This window comes from Eriocheir sinensis, chromosome 69 (assembly GCF_024679095.1).
Source record: "Eriocheir sinensis breed Jianghai 21 chromosome 69, ASM2467909v1, whole genome shotgun sequence".
Classification (NCBI taxonomy): Eukaryota; Metazoa; Arthropoda; class Malacostraca; order Decapoda; family Varunidae; genus Eriocheir; species Eriocheir sinensis.
In genome coordinates, this window is record NC_066577.1 from 6211655 (window position 1) to 6226654 (window position 15000).

General features: G+C 39.2%; 1 protein-coding gene and 4 long non-coding RNA genes across 19 annotated transcripts in view; 3 read left to right on the plus strand and 2 right to left on the minus strand.

Annotated features, from left to right (window-relative positions):
* The window catches only part of LOC126988492 (MARVEL domain-containing protein 1-like), a 51339-nt gene extending 46191 nt beyond the window's left edge, over positions 1-5148 (plus strand). For 3 of the 4 annotated variants that reach the window (XM_050846687.1, XM_050846689.1, XM_050846688.1), the window contains 2 exons: positions 2410-2583; positions 3028-5148. In XM_050846687.1, coding sequence (XP_050702644.1) covers positions 2410-2583; positions 3028-3255 — 402 coding nt within the window. In that variant the 3' untranslated portion in view covers positions 3256-5148. The remainder of the gene's footprint in view (positions 1-2409; positions 2584-3027) is intronic. The other variant, XR_007742079.1, reaches the window with a different exon arrangement.
* Positions 1-13081, minus strand: part of LOC126988498 (uncharacterized) — a 52803-nt gene extending 39722 nt beyond the window's left edge. Inside the window, exon 1 of the long non-coding RNA XR_007742097.1 lies at positions 12944-13081. This is a non-coding gene — a long non-coding RNA (uncharacterized LOC126988498). The remainder of the gene's footprint in view (positions 1-12943) is intronic.
* Positions 5466-7748, plus strand: LOC126988497 (uncharacterized). 12 transcript variants are annotated; one of them, XR_007742090.1, is made up of 3 exons: positions 5466-7153; positions 7288-7404; positions 7537-7748. It is a non-coding gene; the product is annotated as an uncharacterized LOC126988497 (long non-coding RNA). The 12 variants fall into 12 exon arrangements; XR_007742088.1 differs by having other exon boundaries at positions 7288-7303; positions 7436-7748; XR_007742093.1 differs by having other exon boundaries at positions 5466-7138; positions 7272-7404.
* LOC126988502 (uncharacterized) lies at positions 7318-9157 on the minus strand. The gene is made up of 2 exons (XR_007742107.1): positions 9012-9157; positions 7318-8685 (listed from the first exon to the last, which is right to left on the minus strand). It is a non-coding gene; the product is annotated as an uncharacterized LOC126988502 (long non-coding RNA).
* Positions 13082-14259: 1178 nt separating the features above from the next.
* The window catches only part of LOC126988500 (uncharacterized), an 834-nt gene continuing 93 nt past the window's right edge, over positions 14260-15000 (plus strand). The window contains exons 1-2 of the long non-coding RNA XR_007742104.1: positions 14260-14408; positions 14562-15000. The exon at positions 14562-15000 is cut by the window's right edge and continues 93 nt beyond it. This is a non-coding gene — a long non-coding RNA (uncharacterized LOC126988500). The remainder of the gene's footprint in view (positions 14409-14561) is intronic.

A 15000-nucleotide genomic window follows, 5' to 3' on the forward strand; every position in this document is an offset into this window, starting at 1 on the left:
CTTTCTTTTCCTTTCCTTTCAAAATTTATATAGTTCATTTTTTTCTATTATTTTCTCATTTCCTGTTTTTTTTCTTTAATTTCTCTCCCTTTTCTTAATTTTCTTCCCTCCCTTTCTTTTCTCTCCTCCCTTCCCTTTCATTCCCTTTCCTTCTCTCCCCTTCCCTTCCCATCCTTTCCCTTCCCTTCCCTTCCCTTCCTTTCCCTTCAATTCCTCTCCATTCCCTTTCCTTCATTTCCCTTCCTTCGTCTCTCTACCCTTCCCTTCCCTTCCCTCCCCTCCCCTCTCTCTCTCTCTCTCTCTCTCTCTCTCTCTCTCTCTCTCTCTCTCTCTCTCTCTCTCTCTCTCTCTATCTATCTATCTATCTATCGTCGCCTCCAAGGAAAGCTAATCCAATGTTTCAAAATGCTCATTGGTTTTACGAATGTGGACAAATCCTAATTGTTTTTGATCGAACGAGAAATAATGGCACAAAACATAAGTGTCAACAAATGAATTCAGACTGCACCAAATTTTTCTTCAACAACAAATTTCCCAGACCTTGGCAGCGTAGTTCAGAAAAGTCACCCCAAACGCCACCGAACCAGACAACATCAGCCCCCCACCCTCTACAAACATCAACACTTATAGTAAACAAAAGACAGTCACCTAACCTAACCTAACCTATTCAATAACTACTTTACTACTACTACTATTACTACTACTACCTTACTAAACGCCACCGAACCAGACAACATCAGCCCCCACCCTCTACAAATACCAACACTTATAGTAAACAAAAGACAGTCACCTAACCTAACCTAACCTATTCAATAACTACTACTACTACTATTACTACTATTACTACCTTACCTCACCTTGCATTACCTTCTATTACCTTGCCTAACATATAACAGTCACCCCTAAACGCCACCGAACCAGACAACATCAGCCCCCCACCCTCTACAAACATCAACACTTATAGTAAACAAAAGACAAAACCTAACCTAACCAATTCAATAACCACTTCTACTACTACTACTACTACTACTACTACTACTACTACTACTACTACTACTACTACTACTACTACTACTACTACTACTACTACTACTACTACCTTACTTAACCTTACCTTACCTTCTATTATGCTTTACCTAACATATAACAATCACCCCTAACGCCACCGAACCAGACAACATCAGCCCCCCACCCTCTACAAACATCAACACTTATAGTAAACAAAAGACAGTCACCTAACCTAACCTAACCAATTCAATAACCAGTTTACTACTTCTACTACTACTACTACTACTACTACTACTACTGCCATCTTACTTCACCTTATATCACCTTCTAAAACCTTACCTAACATATATAACAATCACACCTTTAAACTCACCTTCCCTCACTAATCCACCTTCCCGCAGGTGACCAACTTACCTAACCTAACCTAACCTAACCTAACATATAACAATCATCCCCATAACCTCACCTTCCCTCATTGATCCTCCTTCCCACAGGTGACCAATTTAACTAACCTAACCTAACCTAACATATAACAATCACCCCTTTAACCTCACCCCTAACGCCACCGAACCAGACAACATCAGCCCCCACTTACCTAACATATAACAGTCACCCCCATAAACTCACCTTCCCTCTCTAATCTCCCTTCCCACAGGTGACCAACTTACCTAACCTAACCTAACCTAACATATAACAATCACCCCCATAACCTCACCTTCCCTCACTGATCCCCCTTCCTACAGGTGACCAATTTAACTAACCTAACTTAACCTAACCTAACATATAACAATCACCCCTTTAACCTCACCCCTAACGCCACCGAACCAGACAACATCAGCCCCCACTTACCTAACATATAACAGTCACCCCCATAACCTCACCTTCCCTCACTAATCCCCCTTCCCACAGGTGACCAACTAACCTAACCTAACCTAACATATAGCAATCACCCCCTTAACCTCACCTTCCCTCACTGATCCCCCTTCCCACAGGTGACCAACTCACTAACCTAACCTAACCTAACATATAACAATCACCCCTTTAACCTCACCCCTAACGCCACCGAACCAGACAACATCAGCCCCCACTTACCTAACATATAACAGTCACCCCCATAAACTCACCTTCCCTCTCTAATCTCCCTTCCCACAGGTGACCAACTAACCTAACCTAACCTAACCTAACATATAACAATCATCCCCATAACCTTACCTTCCCTCATTGATCCTCCTTCCCACAGGTGACCAATTTAACTAACCTAACCTAACCTAACATATAACAATCACTCCTTTAACCTCACCCCTAACGCCACCGAACCAGACAACATCAGCCCCCACTTACCTAACATATAACAGTCACCCCCTTAAACTCACCTTCCCTCTCTAATCTCCCTTCCCACAGGTGACAAACTTGATCGGGTACCTGTGTTCGGCTTTCTCCACCTTCAACTACTATTCCCATTCCGAGTGGTTCTGCTTCGTCTCCATGACCGGGTTCTGGGCCACGGGCATTCTCCTCATTCTGTATGTGCTCCATGTGGTTGAGAAATTCCAAAGAGTTCCCTGGCTGAAGGTGGTGAGTATTTGGTTGACTGGTATAGAGTGTGGGTGGTAGAATGACTGTGTGGGTATGTGTTTGATGCGGTTGTGTTTGGTTGATTTGGTTGTGTGGTTGACTGTGTGTGTGTGTGTGTGTGTGTGTGTGTGTGTGGTTCTGTGTGAGTGTGGTGGATTGGTTGACTGTGATTGATTTGGTTGACTGGTATGTATATGATTGGGGAAGGGAAGGCAAGGGAAGGGAAGGGAAAGGAAGAGAAGGGAAAGGAATGGAATGGAAAGGAATGGAATGGAAAGGAAGAGAGAGAGAGAGAGGAAGTGAGAGCTTGTCAAATCATACTCTTCTTGATAAAAAAAAATTGTATATAATATTTTTCCGTTTGCATCAGACATATATCATCATCATTAACCACTACTACTACTACTACTACTACTACTACTACTACTACATCTACGTCTACAGGAACTTGGGTATTGCACGCTCTGGGCTCTCCTCTATCTCATTGCTGCGTCCGTCTGCATATGGCGCGGCGGGGCGGACACGGCAGCCGGGTTCTTTGGCTACGTTTCCCTTGTCATCTACGCCGTCGACGCCTTCTTCAAGTTCAAGGCCTGGCGCAGCGGGGAGGTGGCCCAGGGGGAGAGGCAGATGGAGGCACAACCCGAGTTAGCTTCCCCCGGGGCCTACTAAAGGAAAGGAAGACGAAGATAAAGGGCTGGAAGAGTGGATTTGATGGTGAGGCGATTGTCTTTTGTTTATTATAATTGTTAGTGTTTGGAGAGGGTGGGGGCTGATGTTGTCTGGTTCTGTGGCGTTAGAGGTGAAGATGAGGGGATGGAGGAGTGGATTTGTTTACTATAATTGTTGGTGTTTGGAGAGGGCGGGGGCTGATGTTGTCTGGTTCTGTGGTGTTAGAGGTGAAGATGAAGGGATGGAAGAGTGGATTTGATGGTGAGGTGATTGTCTTTTGTATACTATTAAGTGTTGGTGTTTGGAGAGGGCGGGGGCTGATGTTGTCTGGTTCGGTGGCGTTTGAGATTGCTTTTGTGTGTGTGTGTGTGTTTGGGTGAGGAAAAATAAGAAGGAAAGGAAGAAAGGAAGGAAGGCAAAGATTATGATTGTGTTGGTTAAGGAGAGAGAGAAAGGAGAGAAGGAAGGAAGGAAGGGAGAAAAGGAAAGAGGGAAAAGAAGGTGATTGTCATTTGTTTTGAATCTGATGTTCGAGTCACTTCCAGATTATTGAAAAAAGTCTGTTTGTGTTGGTATTGTATGAGGTTGTTTGTCTGTGTGTGTATGTATGTGTTTGGGTGAATAAAGAGAGAGAGAGAGGAAGGAAGAGAAGAAAAGGAGGAAAAGAAGAAAGGAAGGAAAAGGAGAGAAGGAAGGAAAAATAAGTCAGTCGTTTGCTTTGATTCTGAAATTCGAATAAGTGAAAGAAGGAATGAAAGGAATGAAAAAATAAAGTTTGAGAAGGTGTTTGTCATCTATAAAGTGTTTGGACAAGCTCATATATGTGTGTTTTGTGTTTGTAAGAGTTTTTTTTTGTGTGTGTTAAGGAAAGAGGAAAAGAAAGAGGGAAGGAAGGGAGGAGGCGTTTGTCATTTTAAAAAGCTTCTGTTTGTTTTAGTAATGCCAGAAAATGCATGTGTTTAGCATATATCTGTTTGATAAGAGAGAGAAAACGAAAGAGGAAAGAAAGAAGAGAAAGAAAGAAAGAAAGGAAGGAAGAAAAAGAAATCGTGTGTTCAACAGACATGTTTGTTTTAAGAGAAAATCGAAGGGAATGAGGAAAGAAAGAAAGAAAGAAAGAAAGAAAGAAAGATTAAGATATTTGTTTAAGTAATGCCAGAAATTATGTGAGTGTTTAGCTTATATATATTTGCTAAAGAGAGAAAAGGAAGGAAGGCAGGACGGAAGGTTAGCTATCGAGGGTTGTCTTAAAGCTTCAATTCTGTGATTCGAAGCAGTTTCAAAATTGTGTACCTAAAAAAAGACAAAATTGATAACCTCAGTCCCGTGTGTGTGTGTGTGTGTGTTGCTAAGGAGAGTGTTTGTCTTTTGTTTACTACAAGTGTTGGTGTTTGGAGAGGTCGGGGGCTGATGTTGTCTGGTTCGGTGGCGTTAGAGGTGAAGTCTAATTGGTAAGGTTTAATTCATGTTATTTCGTTTTAATCTATTCCGGAGTTGAAAAAATAATATTGACATTTTTTTTTTTTTTTGGTAGTGTAAGAAAGCGTGCTTGTATTGTTATAATTTTTTGCACTTTTTATCACTTCTGTTATCATTATTATTTTTGTGAAGGCGTTTGAATTATGTATGTGAAATGTTAAGGAAATTTATTTTCATAGGAACAACGAAGAATAATTGAATTTCAATAGTATGCGTTTAAAGATGTCAAAGGAAATGGATTAAAATTGTCCACGGGGGAAATTCGAGTAGGCTAAGGTTTTCAAATTAATTCCAAGCTCTTCGTTACTTCATTTATACTAATTAATAATGCTTCGAAATGTTTAATCAGTTACCTGCATCTTTTTTTCTTCTTTAAGTTTGTATTAGTTGTCGTTAGTCGCCCATTTTTTTTTTTACACAAAGGAGACAGCTCAAGGCCACACACAAAAAAGTAAACAATAAAAAAAAGCCCGCTACTCGCTGCTCCCAAAAGGAATCCAAAGAGGTGGCCGAAAGAGAAGTTAATTTCGGGAGGAGATTTGTCCAGATATTCTTTTCTTGTAAGAGTTCAAGTCGTAGGTAGGAGGAAATACAGAAGAAGGAAGATTGTTCCAGAATTTACCAGCGTGAGGGATAAAAGAGTGAAGATGCTGGTTAACTCTTGCATGGGATGAAAGAGTGACGATGCTGGTAACTCTTTTATAAGGGATTGGACACTACGGATGAAAGAGTGACGATGCTGGTTAACTCTTGCATAAGGGATTTGGACACTACAGGGATGAAAGAGTGAAGATGCTGGTTAGCTCTTGCATAAGGGGTTTGGACAGTATAGGGATGAAAGAGTGAAGATGCTGGTTAACTCTTGCATAAGGGGTTTGGACAGTATAGGGATGAAAGAGTGAAGATGCTGGTTAACTCTTGCATAAGGGGTTTGGACACTACAGGGATGAAAGAGTGAAGATGCTGGTTAACTCTTGCATAAGGGGTTTGGACAGTATAGGGATGAAAGAGTGAAGATGCTGGTTAACTCTTGCATAAGGGGTTTGGACAGTATAGGGATGAAAGAGTGAAGATGCTGGTTAACTCTTGCATAAGGGATTTGGACAGTACAGGGATGAAAGAGTGAAGATGCTGGTTAACTCTTGCATAAGGGATTTGGACAGTACAGGGATGAAAGAGTGAAGATGCTGGTTAACTCTTGCATAAGGGGTTTGGACAGTATAGGGATGAAAGAGTGACGATGCTGGTTAACTTTTGCATAAGGGATTTGGACAGTATAGGGATGAAAGAGTGAAGATGCTGGTCAACTCTTGCATAAGGGGTTTGGACAGTATAGGGATGAGCATGAGTAGAAAGTCGCGTGCAGCGGGGCCGCGGGAGGGGGGGAGGCATGCTGTTAGTAAGTTCAGAAGAGCAGTCAGCGTGAAAATATCGATAGAGAGGCAACATTAAGGTGCAGGAAGGGCACGGTTAGATCACTTCCCCTTTAACTTAACCCCCTTTGGCATCCACCCGGCCTGTCACGATCTGCTTTACGACCCTCTTAACCTTAATTGAGGGAGTGGCGCGATGGTACACTATCTTAAAGCGTCGCCCGTGGAGGGTCAGAGCCAGGGTACACGGGTTCGATTCCCACTGATGTCAGAAAGGGTATTTGGGAGGAATGAATGAATGGCGTGGTGGCTGAGTGGCTTGGAGTGTCTCGCCGTGGTCAGGGTACCCCAGTTCGAATCCCAGTGAGGTCAAAAAAGGTTAGTTAGTCGAAAAATAAGGTCAGGAAGGTCAGTTTTTCGGGAATGGCGCGGTGGTTGAGTGATTAAGTGATTCGCTATGGAAATAAAGTCAGGGTACACCAGTTCGAATCCCAGTGAGGTCAAAAAATGTTAAGTTAGTCGAAAAATAAGGTCAGGAAGGTCAGTTTTTCGAGAGTGGCGCGGTGGTTGAGTGGCTGTGTCTCGCCATGGAAGGAAGAGTCAGGATACACCAGTTCGAATCCCAGTGAGGTCAAAAAAGGTTACTTAGTCGAAAAATAAGGTCAGGAAGGTCAGTTGTTTTCGAGAGTGGCCCGGTGGTTGAGTGGTTTATTTTTTCGCCAAGGACGTTGAAAGTCAGGGTACACCAGTTCGAATCCCAGTGAGGTCGAAAAAGGTTAGTTAGTCGAAAAATAAGGTCAGGAAGGTCAGTTTTTCGAGAGTGGCGCGGTGGTTGAGTGGCTAAGTGTCTGGTCGTGGAAATTTAAGTCAGGGTACACCAGTTCGAATCCCAGTGAGGTCAAAAAATGTTAAGTTAGTCGAAAAATAAGGTCAGGAAGGTCAGTTTTTCGAGAGTGGCGCGGTGGTTGAGTGGATTATTGTTTCGCCATGGATGTTGAAAGTCAGGGTACACCAGTTCGAATCCCAGTGAGGTCAAAAAATGTTAAGTTAGTCGAAAAATAAGGTCAGGAAGGTCAATTTTTCGGGAATGGCGCGGTGGTTGAGTGGCTAAGTGTCTGGTCGTGGAAATTTAAGTCAGGGTACACCAGTTCGAATCCCAGTGAGGTCAAAAAATGTTAAGTTAGTCGAAAAATAAGGTCAGGAAGGTCAATTTTTCGAGAGTGGCGCGGTGGTTGAGTGGCTAAGTGTCTGGTCGTGGAAATTTAAGTCAGGGTACACCAGTTCGAATCCCAGTGAGGTCAAAAAAGGTTACTTAGTCGAGAAATAAGGTCAGGAAGGTCAGTTTTTCGAGAGTGGAGCGGTGGTTGAGTGGCTGAGTGTCTGGTCGTGGAAATTTAAGTCAGGGTGCACCAGTTCGAATCCCAGTGAGGTCAAAAAATGTTAAGTTAGTCGAAAAATAAGGTCAGGAAGGTCAGTTTTTCGAGAGTGGCGCGGTGGTTGAGTGGCTGAGTGTCTCGCCGTGAAGTTGAAAGTCAGGGTACACGCGTTCGAATCCCAGCGAATAACAGAAACGAAAAAGGTAAAGAAATAATGGATGATTGAGTACAAGGTGAGAATAATGATAATAATAATAACAATAATGATGATAGTGGTTAATGAATGCTAATAATGACAATGATAATAAAGGTTGTGAACGTTAAAAAATACACAAATATAAATGTGAAATAAACATAAATAATGATAATAATAATGATAATAAAACGATGAAGATGAATAACGAGAAAAAAATATACTAATATAGCCTACTACTACTACTACTACTACTACTACTACCATTACTATTACTACTACTACTACTACTACTACTACCATGCATTATATTCCTGAGTCAGCCATAGCAATAGTCTTATTTCTATCATCGTCGTCATAATATATCCACAGGGAAAACATAGACAATACATAATTTATTTTTTCGAAGAGCATCGTCGCTTTTGCAGGAGTGAACTCGCTTGCAGTATTTTTGGAACCCCGCCGGCCGTACCATAATAAGGGAACCTCTTCCAGTGTAGAACCCCTTCGGCTATTTTCTCCTACCATAATAATACTCGAAGGGGGTTTTCAGGAGGGGAAGGGAAGGTTTTGGAGGGAGAAATGGCGAAATTATTGGAATCTGGCAAGGGGTCGAGACAGGCACGTCTTCGTCAGCAATTCGTATATTTTATCCGTCAATCCTGCATTTCTTTCATTTACATGGTAGCAAATGATCCAGGAATGATAATAAAACGTATTTGATCTAATATGAATCGGCAAAAGTTTTTAAGTAAATGATTTAAAATGTTGTTAAAGACTTTCGGGTTGTATCATGATTTTTAACACCAGGGATGCCAACCCTATCATTCACGCTATGTACGCAATTATACCCACATATTTGCCATTCAATCAACCATTTTATTTCGTATAATTACCAAAGCATGATCACACTCTATAGTATAATCACCCTAATGTCTGTAAAATGCTTCAGTTATCAAGATTTCCATGTAGAAGCGTTTGCAGAGGCTACCAACCCAACTCGAAGAACCTCTATATCTACCATTCAATCAATCATTTTATTTCGTATAATTAACAAAGTATTATCACACTCTATTCTATAATCGCACTAATCTATGTAAAATGCTTCAGTTATCAAGATTTCCATGTAGAAGCGTTTGCAGAGGCTACCAACCCAACTCGAAGAACCTCTTGCGCGGGAAGGGGTTGAGGGACAGAGAAGTGATTGCAATTATAACTATATATTTGCCATTCAGTCAACCATTTTATTTCGTATAATTACCAAAGTATAATCACACTAATCTATATAAAATGCTTCAGTTATCAAGATTTGGCTACCAACCCAACTCGAAGAACCTCTTGCGCGGGAAGGGGTTGAGGGACAGAGAAGTGATTGCAATTATAACTATATATTTGCCATTCAATCAATCATTTTATTTCGTATAATTACCAAAGTATAATCACACTAATCTATGTAAAATGCTTCAGTTATCAAGATTTCCATGTAGAGGCGTTTTGCAGAGGCTACCAACCCAACTCGAAGAACCTCTTGCTCGGGAAGGGGACGATCTCAAGTTAAAATGATGCCCAGCAGAAAGGGGACTCCGTGTTGAGGAAGAGGAAGAGGAAGGTGATGGGGGAGGTGTATGGTATGACCGGGTACCCTCACACACTCAACGACGAACGAACGTAACAGTAATAATAAAATAACAATAATACGAGAGAAACACATTTATTTTTATTATTGTACTTTCTTTTTCTATTTATCTAACGTGTTTTCTGCCATATAAGACTCATGCTATATGGAGTGTAGTTACTTAACCAATAACTCCGTGTGCAAAAGACGTGAGATGTTTGCATAAGACCTTTTTCGTGGGGAAATATGAAAAAAATAACCATGCAAGTAAACAAATACAAATGCGTCTTATATGCCGGAAAAAAACTACCGTCAGACTCAGCTGTGAAGTTCAGTTGGGCGGGGCCTGGCTGCAGTGTTGCCAAATCTAGCCTTGAAGGTACATGAAGTCTCTAACAGCCTTTTCTTCTACAAAACATGTGTTCACTTTGTAAATAAGATCTTTCTCTTTACTATGGAGCACACGAGAGCGAGCCGAAGTTACTACCATCGCGGGTGGAGGCGAGGAAGGAAGTCACGCGATGTCCCTAATAGCTGGCAACGTTGCAAAGCGATGTTGCCACGTGTTACGAAGCTTACACAATTCACTGCGATTATTCTAAAAAACCGAAACATTCATAGGACTATTTAACCTTATATGATGTATACTGAAAATTTGATACCCAAGTTTAAATAGTTGATATACGGGGAAGGGAGGGATATATTGGGTACTGAAGGTTGTGAACGTAAAAAATAAACAAATATAAATGTGAAATAAATATAAACAATGATAATATTAATGATGATAAAATGGCAGGGTTGTAAGAAGGCTTGTGGCCCCACCCAAACGGACTCCACATATGCGTCTGACTAAAATAGGCCTACATAATTATTTTTTCTCTTGTGTAATGTTGATGTTAAGAGGTCTAGAACTATACTCTCTCTCTCTCTCTCTCTCTCTCTCTCTCTCTCTCTCTCTCTCTCTCTCTCTCTCTCTCTCTCTCTCTCTCTCTCTCTCTCTCGTGTACAGCGTTGCCATATGTCGCGTATATCTCTGTACAGTGTTGTCCAATGTTGCCTCTGTGCGTGTGCGTATGTGTGTGCGTATGTGTGTGTGTGTGTGTGTGTGTGTGTGTGTGTGTGTGTGTGTGTGTTCTCTCGATGTTTTCATGTACGTAATTAAGATGTGAAATAGATGTTAAGGTTTTGTGTTGTTGTTGTTGTTGTTGATGTTATTACTGTTATTATTATTATTATTATTATTATTATTATTATTATTATTATTATTATTATTATTATTATTATTTTTGGATTTCTTGTTCTTCTTTTTTCTTCTTCTTTTGTATCTTCAATTATTATTATTATTATTATTATTATTATTATTATTATTATTATTATTATTATTATTATTATTATTATCATTATTATCATTATCATTATTACTATTACGACGAAGACTTGGCTTCCAAACTCAACATATCATTTTATTTTGTGTAATTAGAATAAAAATTTGTGTGTGTGTGTGTGTGTGTGTGTGTGTGTGTGTGTGTGTGTGTGTGTGTGTGTGTGTGTGTGTAATTACTGGGTGTCTTAGAATTACAATAACTGTGTGTAATCAGTGTTGTGCCATAGAAAATAACAATAATAATAATAATAATAATAATAATAATAATAATAATAATAATAATAATAATAAAAGTAATATATTGAATCTATGCATATTTGTAATTGTCTGTGTTGTGTTGATGTGGGTTGTAAATGCTAATTATTATTATTATTATTATTATTATTATTATTATTATTATTATTATTATTATTATTATTATTATTATTATTATTGTTGTTGTTCATATTTACTGTTAATTATGTCAGTACAATGAAGTAAATGATAAACATAAATAATAATAATAATAATAATAATAATAATAATAAAAATAATTGATGTTTAAAATGTGTAATCTGGAATTGGTTATATGTGCGTGTGTGCGTGTGTGCGTATGACCGACATAATAAATAACAAAAACAAGCAAAAGACCAAAGAGAAAACAAACAAACAAACAAACAAACAAAAGAAAAACCAAAGAATGAGAACAAAAAATTACAATATTATTCCTTGACCTCACAACGTTACTTAAGACAATGATTCCTTTACGCCATAACGCTCTATAATATCATTCCTTTAGGTTGAGAATAGCCAATGTTCCTCTGTTATTTAGTTTTACGTAACTGTTAAGGACTTAGTGAGGTGTCAAGGGTCAGTGTAACATTCCTTTAGGTTGTACGATATTCCTTTAAGTTGTACGATATTCCATTAGGTTGTACGATATTCCCTTAGGCTGTACGATATTCCTTTAGGTTGTACGATATTCCTTAGGTTGTTGAATATTCCTTTAGGTTGTACGATATTCCTTTAGGTTTTTAAGATGTTCCTTTAGGTTTTTAAGATGTTCCTTTAGGTTTACGGTATCAAAGTTTTGTTTTTAAAGACGTTTCTAGGCCACTGTTAATGGACCAAAAGTTCCGTTTCTTTGTCTTTTCCTGTATGTAAATGGTACAAAAATTCGTTCCTTTGAGTTTTCCTGTATGTAAATGGGACAAAATTAATTCCTTTGGGTTTTCCTGTATGCAAATGGGACAAAATTCGTTCCTTTGGGTTTTCCTGTATGTAAATGGTACAAAAATTCGTTCCTTTGGGTTTTCCTGTATGTAAATGGTACAAAAATTCGTTCCTTTGGCTTTTCCTGTATGCAAATGGGACAAAATTCGTTCCTTTGGCTTTTCCTGTATGTTAATTGTACAAAAATTCGTTCCTTTGGCTTTTCCTGTATGTTAATGGTAAAAAAACGTTCCTTTGGCTTTTCCTGTATGCAAATGGGACAAAAATTCTCTTCCTTCATGTTAATAGGCCAAAAATATCGCTTCTTTATCTTTTCCTTTTCGTTAAGAGGTCAAAGTTCGTTCCTATGTGCGTTCCTTGAGGTCATGAGGTCAAAGTTCATTCCCTTGTGTGCTCTTTTATGTTGCGAGGTCAGAATAGCGTTCCCTTATGTGTTCCTCAACTAAGTCTATATATAGCAAGTCAAGTCACTCGGCTTCAAAACCACGACCGGTACGCGCAGGAGGCGGTTTGGGGGCGGAGCAGCGGGATGACGTCACTTGGAGCCAAAAAAAATAATACCCGCCAGTTCAGGGGTGACTAAAGTTGGGGCCGTGTGTGCACTCTGGATGTGCATTCTCGCCTTCTTTCACAGCGCGTTCAGGCAAGCCACTGACGGAAAAATATGTCTTTTTATTGTGCTATTGCGTGACTGTAATTCCAATGCCTACAAACGGCGGTGTGGGGTGTGAGAGAGGGCATGTTGAAGAGATGGATTTAAATTAGTCCGCCTTTCCTCGTTTTCTCTAAATCCCTGTTTCTACATTCTCTGTTTGGCTCCAGTGTTGTGTCACAAAACACCCCGCCTCTGCCCGTGTCTCTCTCCCCACAAACCTGCGTGTGACTTGACTTGGTGTATATAGACTTAGGGGTGTGAGGGAGGGCATGTTGAAGTGATTGATTTAAATTAGTCCGCCTTTCCTCGTTTTCTCTAAATCCCTGTTTCTACATTCTCTAGTTTGGCTCCAAGCAGTGTCACGCATAAGCCCCGCCTCGGCCGTGTCTCCTCCCACAAACCTGCGTATGACTTGACTTGGTGTATATAGACTTAGGGGTGTGAGGGAGGGCATGTTGAAGTGATTGATTTAAATTAGTCCGCCTTTCCTCGTTTTCTCTAAATCCCTGTTTCTACATTCTCTAGTTTGGCTCCAAGCAGTGTCACGCATAAACCACGCCTCTGCCGTGTCTCCTCCCACAAACCTGCGTATGACTTGACTTGGTGTATATAGACTTAGGGGTGTGAGGGAGGGCATGTTGAAGTGATTGATTTAAATTAGTCCGCCTTTCCTCGTTTTCTCTAAATCCCTGTTTCTACATTCTCTAGTTTGGCTCCAAGCAGTGTCACGCATAAACCACGCCTCTGCCGTGTCGCCTCCCACAAACCTGCGCATGACTTGACTTGGTATATATAGACTTTGGTCATTCCCTTATGTGTTCCTTAATGTTACAAGGTGTTATGGATTTCGAGACACGTTTTACAAGTCTTCAGTGTCCCTATACTTAAGTTCCTTTCCCCTAAGTCATTCATATAAGTCATTGATTAAGTCTGTTGTGACACTTCCATGCTGATTTAGAAGGTGTATTTAGTTATATCGATCATTTGAATAGATCATGACTAGTTAATATGGCGTCAAAGAGTTAGAATTTGACACATACTTAAGTCATCCTCTCAATTATAAGTCATTTTTTCATATTAAGTTTTTGGAGCTAAATGAATGTTTTGACTAAGTTTGTAGACATTGATTTAGTTAATATGGCGTCAAAAAGCTAGAATTTGACACATACTTAAGTCATACTCTCACTTTTAAGTATTTTTTTCATATTTACTAACTTTTTGGCGCTAAAGGAATGTTGGATAAATTTGTGGTTCCTTTAGGTATTGTGGCGTCTGTCTGAATCGCTCCTTTACTCTTTATGGCGTCAGAGAGATAGACTTTCCCTCATACTCAAGTCATCCTCTCAAATTCAAGTATTTTTTTCATATTTACTAAGTTTTTTGTGGCTAAATGAATGTTCTAAGTATGTTTGCCTCAATTCTGTGGTTCCTTGATTCTGTATTGCATTAGAGAGATGGATTTTGGGATATATCTAAGTTATTCTCTCAATTTGAAGTAATTTTTTTCATATTTATTGAGTTTTTTTTGTAGCTAAATGAATGTTCTAAATATATTTGCCTCAATTCTGTGGTTCCTTCATTCTGTATTGCATTAGGGAGATGGATTTTGGGATATATTTAAGTCATACTCTCAAATTCAAGTATTTTTTTCATATTTAGTGAGTTTTTTTTGTACCTAAATGAATGTTCTAAATATATTTGCCTCAATTCTGTGGTTCCTTCATTCTGTATTGCATTAGAGAGATGGATTTTGGCGTATATTTAAGTCATACTCTCAACTGTAACTCATTTTTCATATATACGTAAGTTTTCTGGAGGTAATTGAATGTTTTGAGTAGGTATAAATTGCTTTCATGGTTATTTTAGGTATTATGGCGCCTGTGTTTACTTTGTTTTAGTAGATTTTGCGTCATTATATTGAATTTTAGGTCAGTTTTAAGTCATTTTTCATATCTCCTAAGTTTTCTGGGACCTAATTGAATGTTCTGAGTAAGTAAGTTGGTTTTATGGTTCTTTTAGGTATTATGGCGCCTGTGTTTACGCTGTTTTAGTAGATTTTGCGTCATTATATTGAATTTTAGCTCAATTTTAAGTCATTTTTCAAGTCTACTAATTTTTCTGGAGCCATATTGAATGTTTTGACGAAGTTGGTGTCATGGTTCTTTTAGGTGTTATGGCGCATGTGTTTAGGCTACGTTCCTTTAATTTATGTTGCGTCACTATGTTGAATCTTAGCTCAATTTTAAGTCATTTTTCATATATAAGTTTTTTGGAGCTAATTGAATGTTTTGAGTAAATCTAAGTTGCTTTCATGGTTCTTTTAGGTACTATGGCGCCTGTGTTTATGTTCTTTTAGGAGATATTGCGTCATTATTTTGAATTTTAGGTCAATTTTAAGTCATTTTTCATATTTAAGTTTTTTGGAGCTAATTGAATGTTTTGAGTAAATATAAATTGC